The 16,013-nt window shown below is 39.1% G+C and overlaps 1 protein-coding gene across 4 annotated transcripts in view; it reads right to left on the reverse strand.

Moving 5' to 3' along the window:
* The window catches only part of PTPRR (protein tyrosine phosphatase receptor type R), a 122,826-nt gene that overhangs the window by 21,627 nt on the left and 85,186 nt on the right, over positions 1-16,013 (reverse strand). For all 4 annotated transcript variants that reach the window (XM_040637262.1, XM_008684295.2, XM_008684294.2 and 1 more), the window contains 4 exons: positions 10,925-11,004; positions 10,340-10,477; positions 1,639-1,749; positions 119-276 (listed from right to left, as the gene is read on the reverse strand). In XM_040637262.1, the coding sequence (XP_040493196.1) occupies positions 119-276; positions 1,639-1,749; positions 10,340-10,477; positions 10,925-11,004 (487 nt within the window). The remainder of the gene's footprint in view (positions 1-118; positions 277-1,638; positions 1,750-10,339; positions 10,478-10,924; positions 11,005-16,013) is intronic.

Below are 16,013 nucleotides of genomic sequence, written 5' to 3' on the forward strand. Positions count from 1 at the left end.
AATACTGAATTTACCAATAAAGTCACACAGCCAGGAAACACCACCCAACTTCCACCCACTCGTTGATTTTACGGAGGATGGACAGTTGCTTAGGCAGAAAGGACAGTTCATCCCTTACCTGCAGTGGACAACCACAGGCCCCCGGCCCGTGGAAGCAAGTCTATCTTCTTCGACATCCAGCATGAGCTGCAGAAGAGGCTGAGCACTGTCTGGGGTCTTGTGATCGGGCCATGAGGTGTACCAGTAATGTTTCACAGGCTGGGTGTGGCTTCCTTGCTGAAAATAGCAATAGCCACCAAATGCCTCATTTACTTGTGGAACTAAAGTCATCCAAACCACAATACTGAATGCCTTCTATCACTCCCATCTTGCTGGCAACTTACTTCTGGATGGAAAAAAAAAAATCTGGGCGATTGCTGAAGCGTACTCTTCTACCTTGAGAAAACATGACTATACGTATGCTGATGTCCCAGTTCGACACTCTCGCCTCTAGGCAATGTGAATTATATATTTAAAATCAAAAATGCATATGAAACCTAGGCATTCTATATGTTTGCCATTTGTTGTAATAAACAGAATGCAAACGCAAAGGAAGCTGAGGGGCAATTGGAATATCGTGTGTTTCCTGCTCTTTGAACATTCTTGACAAGCGATGATAATATTAGCCCACGGAAGAACACTTAATTTTATACTTGGCCCCTACGTTTGACTTTCTGCATTCATCCCAAATTGCAGTCTTTAGCAGGAGCGAGGAGTCCCAGGAGTAAAGGAGCTAGCAGGGGTCACTAAACTAGACAAGCTTTGAGTGAGGGTCCACACACGTCATCTCATAACCCAGTGCCCGGGGGGCGGAGGGGCCGGCACGGAGTAGGCACTCGAGGGCATGTGTTGAAAAGGGTGCCTTCCTATCTTGAATTTCCCTGTCAAACCCTCAGTGCAGCGCTGCCCCTGCTCTCTGTGATGCTTCTGTTCTAGAGTGGGGCTCTAGATAGGACTGAAATCTTTGAGATGATTGTTCTCTAGAAGCAAAAACAATACCATGGCAATGTTCCGTAATTGCAGTAAGATAACTTCGGTATGACATAATCTGGTCTGGGGAAAGTCCCCATAAGTTACTGTAACTCCAAGTTTGGGAAGATCTCATCAACACTTCAGGTTTGTCTTGCTTCCCACAGCCACCCACAAGCACAGATTTTCTCTTTCACGGTTTCCAGGCCTTACTAAAAGCTGCTTAGACCAAAGTCACGTAAAAAAAACCCCAAAAAACAAAAAACGACAAACCAAAAAATAACAAACTTCTCCCTTCCCTCCCCCCACCCAATCATGGTAAAGGCTCCAGTACAAACCTTTAGTTAAAGGCATTCAGAAGGTTAAATCAGGGATGTTTTGTTTATAGAAATTAGAAGATCACAGCATCCTACTTAGTGAATTTCCTTAATGCCTACGTACATTAATTCAATTATTCCACATACTGAGAGTAGCTGATGACATGAGGGAATGATTATCATTTCTCTTTGATCTTGGCACTATTTTTGTAAATTGAATCTGCGGTACTTATTAGGATAAATAATTTCAAAGGAGAAATGTAATCCTGTCATATCAGCCACTCTGTAGATAGCTCCAGCTACATCAGCCTACCTTTAAGACAAGGTTTCGGACAGTGTAGTTGTCACATTCATTTACATTGATGACCAGAACCTCGACTTTCCCATAGATTCCTCTCTTTTCTGGCCAGTATAGCACACATTTCTGGAAGAGGAGAAAAAAAGAACACAGCAGATATTAGTGATTTCACTGGCCTTGGAGTACTTTTCATGTACCACCTCAAGAGTTTTTATTTAATTAATTCTAAAAATATCAGGTATCGATTTTACAAGGCTGGAAATGTACTAAAACCACTGAATTGTACATTTTAAACAAGTGACTTTTATGGTACGTAAATTATATCTCAATAAAATTTTAAAAATGAAGTTATCAATTTTTACACGTGCCTGTCAAACACTATTGCTACTAATCCCATACAAAAAGGGGGCAAAATTTCCCAAAACCTGAAATTAAGAACTAAATTGAGAAATGAAGAATTAAGAAATTAAAAAATCCAAATATTAGACTTTATCATGTGATGAAATAAAAGGAATGTTTTTTTCACAATGATTGAGCCAAGTCACATCTTCCTGCTCCAAGCTGAAGCATCTAATGAGAGTATCTGTAATGTGTTAGATGCCGCAGAATGAAGGTTCCCTGGTATGTAAAGAGGATGTAATGATCATTGATACATGTATGGTATTATATTTTCCAAGACCAATGGTCTTTTCACTTACAGGGTCGATTGAAATAAATGTATAAGAAAATTATTTTAAAAAACTGTTTTTATAATGGATCCTCTTTGAAGGGTTTAATAAGAGTAATAATAATTATATTGCCACCGAGGCATCATAACATGGTAGTTAAGGTGCAGGCTTTGGAGCCATAGCACCTAGGTCTAAATTTTGGTTTTACCACTTATGATTAGCTGAGCATCTGTAAGAAAGTCCATCTCTGTGGCCTCAGTTTACTCATCACTTACTACATGAAAAGCACTTAGGACAAAGCCAGACATACAGTAAGCATTTAAAAACGCTGTTCTTCTTATTGTTCCAATTTTACGTTTTTGATCTAAATGATTCAATCATTACTTCACCACACATTAGATCATGCGTTAAAGATTGTATTATTATTATATCCAAGCTACATTATTAAAAGAAAAATACAAAACGAGATTCAAGCACACATATAGGCTCATATTATTTATTATTTTGCCTTTTAAACAGCTACAAAAAAAAAAAAACTATGAATTCTGACCATATATTTCAATGGAAGAAAGTAAAGTGTGAAAGTTGATGTTTCATTCCAAGTGCCCAGGAAGCAATGTTAACTCTAGAAATATTGTTTAAATAGAACTTATCGTTTTCTTGCAAACACACATGCACATTCATAGAGAAATTCCTTCCCATTTATAGAGACATTGCCTTCGGTCAGGACCTTTTAGTCCCCAGGAAACTTGTATTTTCACATCTAAGGTCAAAGGCACAGGACCACACTTGAAAAAATTAAGAACTTAGAGACTCAAAAGAGCAGCCAAAGAAAGAATCACAGATGTACAGAGCTGCGGGAAAAGACACGTAAAGTATCAGAAACACACCTCGGGGAGTCTGTCGTGCTAAGTACTAACCACTCCACACACCAGAGCCAGGATGGAATCAGTGTTTCTTTCAGCCATTACAATAAAAACACATTTGCATCCTCTCTGTCCTGGTCCTTTTCCAAACAAAGTAAATCATTTTCACCTCCATTTACATGCCACCCCACACCCAAGACCAGCGACCAGCAGCAATCAGGCTAAAGCATACTCTGGCTGACAGAACATTCACACCAAGAAAAGAAACCTTTTAAAAATAAAGCAATTTATTTATCTCCTCATTTACTAGTGCCAAGTGTCTCAAATTTCCCAGGTTTGTTAAAGAGCATCATACTAACCAATTTGCCTGGTTTCTTTCAATGAAGCATCAATTATTTCGCTGTGAGCCCCGAGCTATTGTGTATCTTAAAACCCATGCCTCCTGGATGAATCCAAGAAGAGTGACAAAGAATCTTGAAAAAGGTATTGAACAAAGAAAGAGGCATTCAGCGGTCCAGCAGTCTGGCATACGTGCCCCATTGTCCACGATGAGCCCTGAGCAGCAGGCCCCTCTTTGGGAAGGTGGCTCTTGAAACCCGTAGGAAAAAGCTGCAAGGCAGGAGCTCAAAGCCTGCACCCTGACTCTTAACAATACTCGAACAGGCTTGTGCTTCTACTTGATAAATGGAAGCGCTGCTCGGTTCTCTCTCAAGCTTGCCGGGGCCCTCTTGAATGTTTTTCTTGACTCTTTACCAAAAACGCAATTGGCAGTCAGCTCCCAGTAGACAATGCAATGTGACTTGTTCATTCAAACAACCCTTAATTAGCATCTCATCTCCTTTCTGAGATACAATAGCTTATTTTTACACACTGAATACATTCCTCCCCCCCCTTTTCGGAGCACATAGAAAAAGAGACCAGATAAGTGTGGGTGCTCTTGAATGTGAGGTGGGGGAGAGCTGCAAATGTAGTTGTTTAAAGAGCACAAGTTCATGTTCGAATTACTTTTGCGAACAGCTTTTTAGGGGTTCTTTATTGCGGCACTAACAATGATATGAAAGGCAGAAAATGCAAAGGAAGGGAAATGCTCTCTTACAGATAATACTGTGAAACCCCACTAATTGTAGGTAATGCAAAAAAGCATGCTATCTCACAGAATATAACCCCAAATTATCACGATTCTTTGCTAACTGGGCTGATCCTTTCCATGAAACCATCCATTAATTCCAAAAATTCATAATTTGGAGGAAAGAGAGCTTTTCAGAGGCTCCTGTGTCCCCTGTACAAACAAGTAATTAGTGAACCCTGACTGTAAAGATTCTGGACATCAACCGGTTCTTCATAATTAGGGGCTTATGGCAAAAGTAGAATGCAATGCGAAGCAATGCAAACTCCTATATTTTTATAATCTTTTTGTTTTCTTTGACCCTCCCTCTCACTTCCACCACATCAGAGCTATTTGTGCACAGAGAGGAAGGAGGTCTAGCCAGTAGTTTAGTTGCCTGAGGAAAAAAAATCTATTTTTAAGTTACTTTCTTTTTGAATTCTATGCATTTAAAATCAAAGAGACTCTGCTCTCTGAGCTAAAGACATGTATCATCACATAGACAGTGGCTCTAAATAAAGAAAAGGAAGATGGTCAGTTTTATTTGGGTTACATTAGCATGTGAGAGGAATAGGATGGGTCAGGTTGCCCAGTTATTATAGTTACTTTCATTCCTGATGTTCCAATGAAATATCACCAACGCAGGTGCAGCTATTATTACGAGTATTTTCACCAACATATCACTTAATCCCTTCCACAATCATGTGAATTAGGTACACCGGGTTAAGTATTATTATTATTATTATTTTTCATTTGACAGCAGAGGAAACTGAAGTTCAGGTGTTCTGGTAGGCGGCTCTGGGAAAGTCTCTTGGGAACTAGAACTCCCAGAGCAAATACCATTTTAAAAATTCAACTTTCTATCTTTGATATCCACTGTCTCTTAACCAACCCCACTTTGCCGCAGCATGAACCAGTGGCTTTCCTTCTCTCTGTGTCGTAGGCTGGTGCTCACGCAGCACAATGTTCTCGGGCCACTCTCCTACCCAGCTTCATACTTCGGTTACTGTGGGGAGCTGTCCGCATTCGCCAAGGGGTACTTACATTCAAATTGTAACTCATTAGTAAGCCCGGTAATTTAACATAAACTAACGAAACAGGAAGGTGCAGACAAAAAGGGAATTGTTCTAGGAAATAATTGTACTAGTTAAATAAGCTTTTCATTGGGAAAAAAAAAAAAAAAGGACTCAGTAGAAAAAACTGGAGTCAAATCAGGTACAGGTGACAATGATAAAAGTTAGCGCAAAATTGGAAAATCTTTGCAGGATTCTGCATGCATAAATCCATTTTAAAGAAACTGAAATGGGAAATTTCGATGATGTATAAAGGGCATGATTTATACATAAGCCATATGATCTAGAACTCCAGCTTCGGACCAATGCTAACAAAACAAAACAAACTAAGTCCTTTGAAAAATGAACAAATTTTAATGTGAACAAATGCAGATGTCTTAAAGTAAAGCATTAGAGTTTTGTTGTTTTTGTGATTTTTTAAAAACTTTTTTGGCTAATTGCGTCAAATAAGATAGCTTCTAACTATAGTTAGAAGTAAAGCAGGCTACAACAATTGAATAAAACCTAGCAAATTAAAAATTAAGGTGCAGGGGCGCCTGGGTGGCTCAGTCGGTTAAGCTCCTGCCTTCGGCTCAGGTCAGGATCCCAGAGCTCTTGGGATCGAGTCCTGCATTGGGCTCCCTGCTCAGCGGGGAACGAACTTCTCCCTCTGCCTGCTGCTCCCCCTGCTTGTGCTCTCTCTGACAATGTTCTCGGGCCGCTCTCCTACCCAGCTTCATACTGGGTATGAATAAATAATTTTTTAAAAAAAATTAAGGTGCAGTTATATTTGAAATATAAGCATATTTGAAAGGACAGATGAGTGATTTTGCTTGAGAGCTGTCAGCCTCTGAATTTCAGGACACCCTTAATTGTTTGGGCAGTATAAGCATAGGAAATGGGAATGAGACTAGGCTGTCCGGCATTGCTGGGCAGTGCTAGGCCAGGCTGCCTCTCAGATATTATAATAGCTAATTCTGGTCCTCCAGGAGAGCTGAAAATGGGTCAGCACCCTCCACTGTCTACCTGCTAGGCTGGCCTTCAACATTACCTTCCTTGACCTTGTTTGGACTGACAGACACCTGGTTCTGAGACTTGGTTTGCTTGTTTTTTTTCTTTTTTATTGTTGTTTGTTTTTTCATTCTTGGTACAGGCATACCTCGTTTTCTTGAACTTCACTTTACGTGCTTTGTAGATCCTGCATTTTTTACAAATTGAACGTTTGGGGCAAGCCCTCCTGGAAACTCCTTCCTGGAGTTTATTGGTACCATTTTTCCAACAGTTTTTGCTCTCTTCATGTCTCCATGTCACGTTTTGATAATTCTCATATATTTCAAACTTTTTCATTATTATTACATTTTGTATGGTCATCTGTGATCAGTGATCTTTGGTGTTACTATTGTCATTGTTTTGGAGTTCCATGAACTCTGCCTATCTAAGACCACGAACTGAATCGATACGTGGGTGTGTTCTGACTGCTCCGTTGACCGGCCATTTCCCATGTCTCTCCCTCTCCTGGGGTTTCCCTATCCCCTGAGACACAACAATATGGCAATGAGGCCAGTTAATAACACTACAACGGCCTCTTAGCGTTCACGTGAAAGGAAGAGTCCTACATCTCTCGCTTTCAATTAAAAGCTAGTAATGACGAAGCTTCGTGAGGAAGGTACGTCGAAAGTCGAGATACGCCAAAAGCTGGATCTCCTGCGCCAGTGTGCCAAGTTGTGAATGCAGGGGGAAAATTCTTGAAGGAAATTCAAAGTGCCACACCAGTGAACACACGAATGATTAGAAATGATTTGGTAGTAACTATTGGTGATATGAGAATACTGGGATTATTAAATAAGAGCTTGGCAATTATTCATTTATTTATTAGAAAGTAGAAAGGTTCATGAAAACATAAAGCCTGGGAATTTCTAAAGATAACTCCACCTTCGTTTTTTTGGGAGGAAATGATTTTTGTCTATTCTAAACAATGACGCTCACCACAATTGAAAGTTGGCACATTTTTGGTAAATGGCATTTTCCTGGTCGTGTGAAGCTTACTGCATATTTCTATTGAGCCAGATTTCTCAGTATCATTTGATCTGTAAAACATCAACGTTTCCTCTGTAGAATTATATTTACATCATGGAGAGTCTGGACAGAAAGGAATTTTTAATTTTAAATTAATGAGTAATGCATTCTACTCAGATCAAAACAATGTTGCTAAACTGTTTTGATTTCTGGCTTCCACGGCTGCCAGGAGAAGCCATTTGTTAGTTACTCTGTTGTTAAAACCATCTCTGTAGTGCTCTTTAGTTTCATAGTTGTATCTAGTCGTGCATTTATTTTTTCTTACTAGCCTAGGATTTATGGGGCTTCTCAAATCTGACAGCTCATGTCTTTCATCACTTCTGGAAAATTCCTGGCCACTGTTTCCTCAAATATTACTTCTTTTCTTATATTCTCTTTTTTCTTCTTCTATAATATCCATTATATATACATTGGACATTGACATACTGCCCTCTAGGTCTTAAACTTTCTTTCATATTTTTGGTCATTTCAGTCTTCTGGGGAATTTCCTTAGCTTTATTTGTAATCCAGTCATTATTTTTATTTAGCTGTGTCTAGCCTGCTATCATACCTGTCTAATGAGCTGTTCTTTTTAAATTTTAATATTTATATAATATTTATTTCTAGGACTCTTTAGTTTGTTTTTACATTTCCCTAGTCTTTTTTGGTAGTAACTTGTTCCCCCGTCAAGTTTCTAATCTTATGTTTTGTGTGCTTAATTATATATATAAAAAAAAAACCTGTATTTATAGTTTCTTTTATTTTCATTTCTTATGGGTCTCCTTTACCTATTTGTTGCTTCTTCTGATTTTCCCTTATGTTGTTTATTTACTTGTGTTGTCTCATAATTTTGACTTGTGAGCTTATGTTTGGCTGGGCTTTTCCTGTTGAAATTCTGTGATGCAAATCCTGAGAGTGTAGCATCCAGAACGCTTTTGCCTTTGTTTCTGTAAAGTGCCACAGAGCGTTCTCAATCCAGGATTACTTTTTATATTAATTGCTCTACTTGGCATTTCCTGATTTGCGAATGCTGAAGACTATAGAGAACCTTTCTATCTCTCCCACGAGAAGACCAGATTTAGGTGGATTAATTTCCTCTTATAGTCCTATTTTGGTTGGCAGGTTTATTTTTGTGGTTCACCTTTTTACTGAAGCCACAGCCCTTGCAGGAGCTCGCTCTATGGAAGGTCTCCATTCCAGCTCTTGGCTCCTGCAAGCCCAAGGCTTTGTCTCCAGTTCTTGTATTGCCATTAAAGCACAAGTAACCCATAATTCTCCGGCTTTATGCCTTTTATTCAGTTTTTGACTGCTGGGACATTTTCCCCCCAAGCTCTGTTGAGGATGCTATTTTTATTTTACTATTTTATCTGTAAAACATCAAAGTTTCCTCTATAGTATTATATTTACATCATGGAAAGGCTGAACAAAAAGGAATTTTTAATTTTAATAATGAGTAATGCAGTCCACTCAGATCCAGGAAATGTTGCTAATTTATATTTTATATTTTATGCTATTTTAAATTTTATCTAGTAAGACAGTTTTGTAACGGGAGGTTTTTCAGATTATCTAACCTGTTTGTATGCAGGGATGTATATACACAGGGAATACAGCTTTTAAACTTAAGGAGTCTTTTCTGACTAGGTAAAATAAAGGCAAAATGGTGTGGATATTAAACAGCTGTGCAGGAATTATCAGTGGCCTGATGTGTTGATAGATTGATATGGGTGAAACAGCTGAGAAGATTAGGGGCTATTTTTATTATGCCACCCCAGGTTTTCATATAAGAGTCATAGAAATATATTTATTTAGTAAGCTATATAGTTTATTAAGTACATAGCTTCATCTACTAGCCCAAAATTTACTTCTTTTCTAGGACAGATTTCAGAAAAGAAATCCTTTATCTATTGTAGCAAAAATGAAAGAAGACAGCAAGCTTTACAAAACTTACAATTTGCTGCTTGTGAGCCTGGATTTTCTTGATTAGCACAAATTATACTATACTCAAGGCTCATACCTCACCAAAAAGGTATAAGGGAAAGCTCCGTGTTCTTAAATTCTTATTGTCATCATGAAGCCCTGATACAGTAATTTTGACAAGGAAGCAAACACAAATACTGACTCAAATCAGACTGTAAATGATTCCAATAAGATGCCCTAAAATGTAAGCAGTACGTAGCACCCTTTGCGAATTACACAATTCTGCTTTCATGACGTAAAGTACCGAGTGAGTGTTCTGTAAGCTAGACCCTTAAGAAAGACTGCCAGTATGGAAATGGAATCTAACTTTGTCTCTCTCCTGGATTCCTTATTACAAAGATATTGAAAAAGTTGCTTGGCTTTTGTAACTTCCTTCAAATCTTTTTTTCAAATCTCCCTTGCTTAGTGGGGCTTTATCCCTCCCACCCTATGTAATACGAAAGCTTACTCTTCCCCTCTCATCCCTCCTACAGCTCAGCACACCCAATCTCTTTAGCCTACTTTACCTTCCCTCCCCCATACCATTTAGCTTTTCTAATTGCTACAGTTTTATGAATTTATTATGTTTATTGTTTTTTAATCTGTCTTGGCCATTAGAAAGTTAAAATCTCTGTGTGTTCTGTTTACTACCATATTACCAACAACTAAAGTAGTATCTGTCACATAGTAAATGCTCAAAAATTACTTGAGATATGAATGAACAATTTTTTTATTTGCCTGCTTATAAATCAGAGTGATAATTCATATCCCCTCATTTCCTTACAGAGATATGTGAGATACATGTATGTCAAGTATATTGATTATTCTGATAGAAAGCTGCCATTCAGACAATGACACCAATGACCATTCTTGGAAGCATGAAGTGAACTTGTTTTTAAATATCTTAAAGTTTCCATCTTAAATCTGTTCTTAAGTACATGGCAATTTTCCTTATACAATATCTCTTCTATAGCAACAGAAATTTAAGATTCACTATTTGGGTAAAGGTCATACCTCATTTTTTTCTTTGAGTTTTGTGATCATGACAATCACAGGACTGTCTTCCTGCCAAACCATCTGCCAGAAATCATTCACGGTGTTGATCATGGGGCCCTGAGTGGCGATGAATGCTTTCTCTTTGCCACTGTAGCCCTGGGTAGAGTAAAGAGACAAAAATATTGGATTTGAAATTCATGCCTTGCACTGAAAGTTTAGAACAAGTTCAGAACAAAATGGCTCTACGTAGTCCAAAAGCAACACAAGCTTTCGAGGCTTCACTGATGCTAGCACGATCCATCTGGCTGTTCTCCCAGCAAGTCAAGCACCGCCTACAGTAGTGAGGGGCATAATGCCCCGTTCCCACCAGAGCACCCCCTAGCGGCCAGAGCACTGCAGCCAGAGACGCACCGGAAAGGAAGACTCAAGGTAAAGGACCCGCTACCAATGTCAATTATGACTAAACAAACAAATGAGCTTGCTAGTAACCAAGTTATATCAAAATTAATCCACTCTGAGGAAACGAACCAAACAAACAACCCAACAATTCCAAATAGTAAGTCGACATGCTCATCAGAAAGAAATTTATATTTACTTACTTACCCTAATATAATTAGCATTAATGTAGGTGCTCAAAGAATCAGTTACATTTTTTGGTCTTAAACACACTCTGCTGAGGGGATCTAATGAAGAAAACAAGAAGGAATGCATTAGACTAATTTACTCTTTGTGAAGCTCCTTAGAACACCAATAACTGTACATAGCACACTTGTTAATTTATATACCGACCATCTGGCTCGTGTCGATGTTTGTTGCAGAAACGTCTGTGTGTCTGTCTCTTGATCTGCCTGTGTTTATTGAGGGACCATTGGGCCCATCTTGGCCCCTGTCCCTTAACACAAATCTTGCCCGTAAGTTTGAGATGATGAGTTTATTCATCATGTCATTTATTTGCGGGTTTTTGATTCTTGACCCCATTTCTCATTTACGCTCCTTTTCTTATTCTTTGGATTTGGAATTTGCACCAGATTTTCTTCCTCACTTCGCTCTTCTCTTCTGCCCAACAACAAACACTTGGTCTGGCCTGAATCCGCTCTCCCTAAAGAAGCTGTCTTTAGTTACCATGTGTGGCATTTTGTCCACCTACAGCAGGAAAATCTGGTATTAGGTAGATTGTTACGGTGCTCGCAACACTGTCTTAACTGCTCAAATCACTTTCCATCAAGAAGTTGAAAGGCTCTTTGCAAAACATGGTGTTATGGACAATATGGTAGTTATTTTTACCAATGTTTACATAAATGAATTAAGATCAAATCATCTCTTTATGATTTCTTTTGTCTGTCCCACTCTGAGCCTCTTCAAGGCAAAGACAGAGATTTTTCATTATTTCTAAGGCTTAGCATTTAGGACAGTGCTTATATACATAGTAGACACTCAGTAAATGTCTATTCCATTGATTTAAATGGTCCTTCCCATTTTTTAAGAAGTCAGTTCTATGCATTCCACTCTAGTAATTGTTCTATTACTGTTCTTCTCTAGACAGGTAAACCTGTGAGAGTTTATCATACCCACTGTTCCTACCCCCTTCTCTACAGTTCAGTCCTCTTTGTGTACCCCCAGTCTACCCTAACCTTAGTTATATGAAGAGACCCCTCTTGCTGATGCCACCAATGACTCCTTTGTTGATCTACACCAAATAAGCCTATTGTGGTACATTTTTTTCATGTATTATTTTAATATTTACCATCTTATATTTTAAGTGCTTAAATTTTTGCCTGCCCTCAATGAATTGTACTGAACCCCTCGGAGGCAAGAACTGTATTTAATAAACTTTTTTTGGGGAAACTAACTTTTGTATCCTTTGTGATTTCTTTCTGGTATGCGGCTCATAGAGTGTTTAATATCAGAATTCATTTCTATTAGAGTTGAAACATTGTTTTTGACTTTCTAGATTCTTTTTCCTTCTAAGCAAAGGGAACAGGAAAACTTTCATTCCTTTTCAGTATCCACTGACTATTAGAAGTTTCCACAAGAGCTCTACTCCAGTGAGACTCGAAAAGAGGCCCTCTCCCTTCAGTTTTTATAATGCCTACCATGTGTATGATTCATCGGGAACTCAGCCCTATAAACTGCTTAGAAGCAGCTTCCTCATCGAGCTAAATTTAGTTTGGAAATTGGTAATTTATAAGATTTCCACGTATTTAGAGGTTTCCAAATACTTTTTTTTTTTAAGATTTTATTTATTTATTCGACAGAGATAGAGACAGCCAGCGAGAGAGGGAACACAAGCAGGGGGAGTGGGAGAGGAAGAAGCAGGCTCCCAGCGGAGGAGCCCGATGTGGGGCTCGATCCCACAACGCCGGGATCACGCCCTGAGCCGAAGGCAGACGCCCAACCGCTGTGCCACCCAGGCGCCCCCCAAATACTTTTTAAACAAGAATGCACCATAGGACTGAGTAAGGGAAAACTGGCATTCTAACCAAAGCTTATTAGCCTTTTTAATGTTAGACTAATAAAAAAAATCCAACACTTTATCATTCTCATCATCATTATTTTCATCATTACTGTTAGAATTGTATTCATTTTATGCATTTTAAGTCTATATGTGTATTTTAAATCTCTATATTGCTATGATAACCTTTTGTCAGGACAGGTATTTCTGGATTATATGTTAAATATTTAGCATGTCACTTACAATATATCTAGGAAGTGGCAATAACAATTTCAACACTGAGGAATTCTTCTTCCCTCACCTCTGCTCATCCCTTTTTATTTCCTTCCTTCTCTCCTCTTGCTTTCTTCCTCTTTCCTCCCCTTTTCCCTCCCTCCCCCTCTTCCTCTTTTATTCCTCGTCTTCCTTCAGCTCTCCTTCCCGTTTCTTTTTTCCTCTCAACAGATTATTGATGAATTTAAAATACCTCTGGCAATTTAAGTCTTCTACTTAACAGACAAAATGGTACCTGGATCCTGATATTCTTTAATTTTTTTTTTTAAAGATTTGTTTATTTTTTTGAGAGAGAGAGAGTGCAAGGGGGAGGGGCAGAGGGAGACGGAGCGAGAAACTCAAGTAGACTCTACGCTGAGCGTGCAGCCTGGCGCTGAGCTTGGCCCAACAACCGTGAGATCACAACCTGAGCCGAAACTCAGAGCTGGACACTTAACCGACAGCATCACCCAGGCACTCCTGGATCCTGATAGTCTGATTGGTCAAAGGTTATTCTGTGCTGAAGATTTCTTCTCTGGGCTGAATTGCATTTGAGGTTTGGAGTCAAGAGGAGAAGCTATTAGACGAAAGTTTATACTGCTAGTGTATCTCGGGGCAAAGACAGGGATGAGAGGAATGGCAGAGTTTCTCTAGATGAATTTAAGATAAGTGGGAAATGGGAGGAAAGGCAGGGACTTGGCTCCACCAGGTGACTGGGAGTCACCTTCAGTTTGTGTCAGGATAGAGAGAGAAGGCCCGCACTATTCAATATGGTGCCACCACATGTAGCTAACTTTAAGTTAATTAAAGTAAAATAAAACTTAAAAATCAGTTCCTCGGGTGCACTGGCTATACCTTAAGTGCTCCATTGCCCCACGCAGCTAACGGCCATCACACTGGAGATACAGAGCATTTCCATCACTGTACAGGTTTTGACGGACAGTGCTGATCTTGGCAATGCAAGACGGCGATTCTATGGAACTCACTTTTTAAGATTCATGTGAAAATTACAAGAGAAAACAGGGCTTTTAAGTAATCTGCTTTTGAACCTATAAAGTTTTCTTTCTCTAGTTAGTGTTACTATTTTCTGGAATTGGTTTTGGGGTTAATGATGAGTGCGTCTCCAGTTAGGTGGAGGGAAAGGAGAAACTAACATTAGGTGGGGGCTCACTGTTAGTGGGAACTTCCCTTTTCACATATGATTACTTAATTCTCTCCACGGCCCTAAGCAGTAATATTATTATCACTATCTTCAGGAATGAAGAAAGGATAGCACAGAAAGATTAAGTTGTCTACCATATTCTATGAATCCTCCTGCCAGGGTAGGGAGGCAAGTCCAACTCCAATATTTTGTTTGAGCCACACAACTTGTTGCCTTAATGAGTGGCTCACTTGTTTGCATATCTACTCTGTTCTGGGCACCTAATAGAACAGGAAACATAAGTAGGAAATATTACCAGACTTTAAATTTTAAAATATGAAATGATGGCCAAAGTAATTAGAGTTTAATTAATAGAGTTCTTTAATTTCATCTACATTGTTTTATATTTGTATAAATAAATTGGCTGCATGGAATAAATATACATGAAATTGGTTATTATACTTCATTGTCGTGCAAATAACTTCATACCGATGTATGATTAGTTTTTTCCCATTGCTTTTGTGATTTAGGATATAGACATATTTTCACCACTAATATTTGTTTATGTTGCAAAATAATGTGATATAAACTTGACCTTCGCACTTTAATCTACCACATAGAGTATTCTGAGCCAGGCTGATGTCATCCTTAGAGAAACAGCCATGATTCAATTGGTTCTTGGTTATCCATATTTCTGCTGCGAAACATCCCCCAAATTATACAGCCTCACTAATATGTACAAGCTGGAAGCTTTTTTTTAAAGATTTTATTTATTTATTCGAGAGAGAAAGAGTGAGTAAGAGAGAGAGAGCACAAGAGGGGGGAGGGTCAGAGGAAGTGAGAGAAGCAGACTCCCCTCTGAGCAGGACCCCAGGATCACGACCTGAGCTGAAGGCAGACCTTTACCCAACTGAGCCACCCAGGCGCCCCCATGCTGGAAGCTTTTAAACTTGAGTTTATTATAGGTTGAAACAATTTAAAAAACATAATACTTGGGGGGCCCGAGTGGCTCAGTCAGTTAAGCATCTGCCTTCGGCTTAGGTCATAACCCCAGGGTCCTTGGACAGAGCCCTGCATCAGGCTCCCCGCTCAGTGGGGAGTCTGTTTCTCTCTCTCCCTCTGCTTTTCCCCCCAATGGTACTCTCTCGGCTGCTCTCTCTGTCAAATAAATCAACAAAATCTTTAACAGAACCCATAATACTTAAAATATTAATCATTTTAAATTATTTTATGTACTGTTTCAAATTTATCCCATATTATAGTCTAAAGTAAATCATGAAGAATAGCTTTCCATATAAATCCCAGTCGTCTTTGATGACTTGCAACCAAGAGTGTGGCATGTCCAAACTATACTTACTAAATTGTATTTTGTGCAATAGGGGGTGGGTGGTACATTCAGGCTACAGACATTTTCAACAGAAAATCCATTATCTGCAACATCAGTTGTCAGCACAGGTGCCCTGGCTCAAGTGACCCGCCCAGTTCTGGGAATGGAAAAGCTGACACAGGACTATGAAGGACTACGTCTGATATCATCTGGGCAGGAAATAGAGAAGGCTGAACTTTATTTATTTTTTTAATTTTTTTTTTAAAGATTTTATTTATTTATTTGACAGAGAGAGAGACAGCCAGGGAGAGAGGGAACACAAGCAGGGGGAGTGGGAGAGGAAGAAGCAGGCTTCCAGCAGAGGAGCCTGATGTGGGGCTCGATCCCAGAACGCCGGGATCACGCCCTGAGCCGAAGGCAGACTCTTAACAACTGCGCCACCCAGGTGCCCCTATTTTTTAAAATTTTTTTAAAAAGACTTATTTATTTATTTTAGAGAGAGAGAGAGAAAGAGAGAAAA

This window comes from Ursus maritimus, unplaced genomic scaffold (genome assembly GCF_017311325.1).
Source record: "Ursus maritimus isolate PB19 unplaced genomic scaffold, ASM1731132v1 scaffold_21, whole genome shotgun sequence".
Taxonomy (NCBI): domain Eukaryota; kingdom Metazoa; phylum Chordata; class Mammalia; order Carnivora; family Ursidae; genus Ursus; species Ursus maritimus.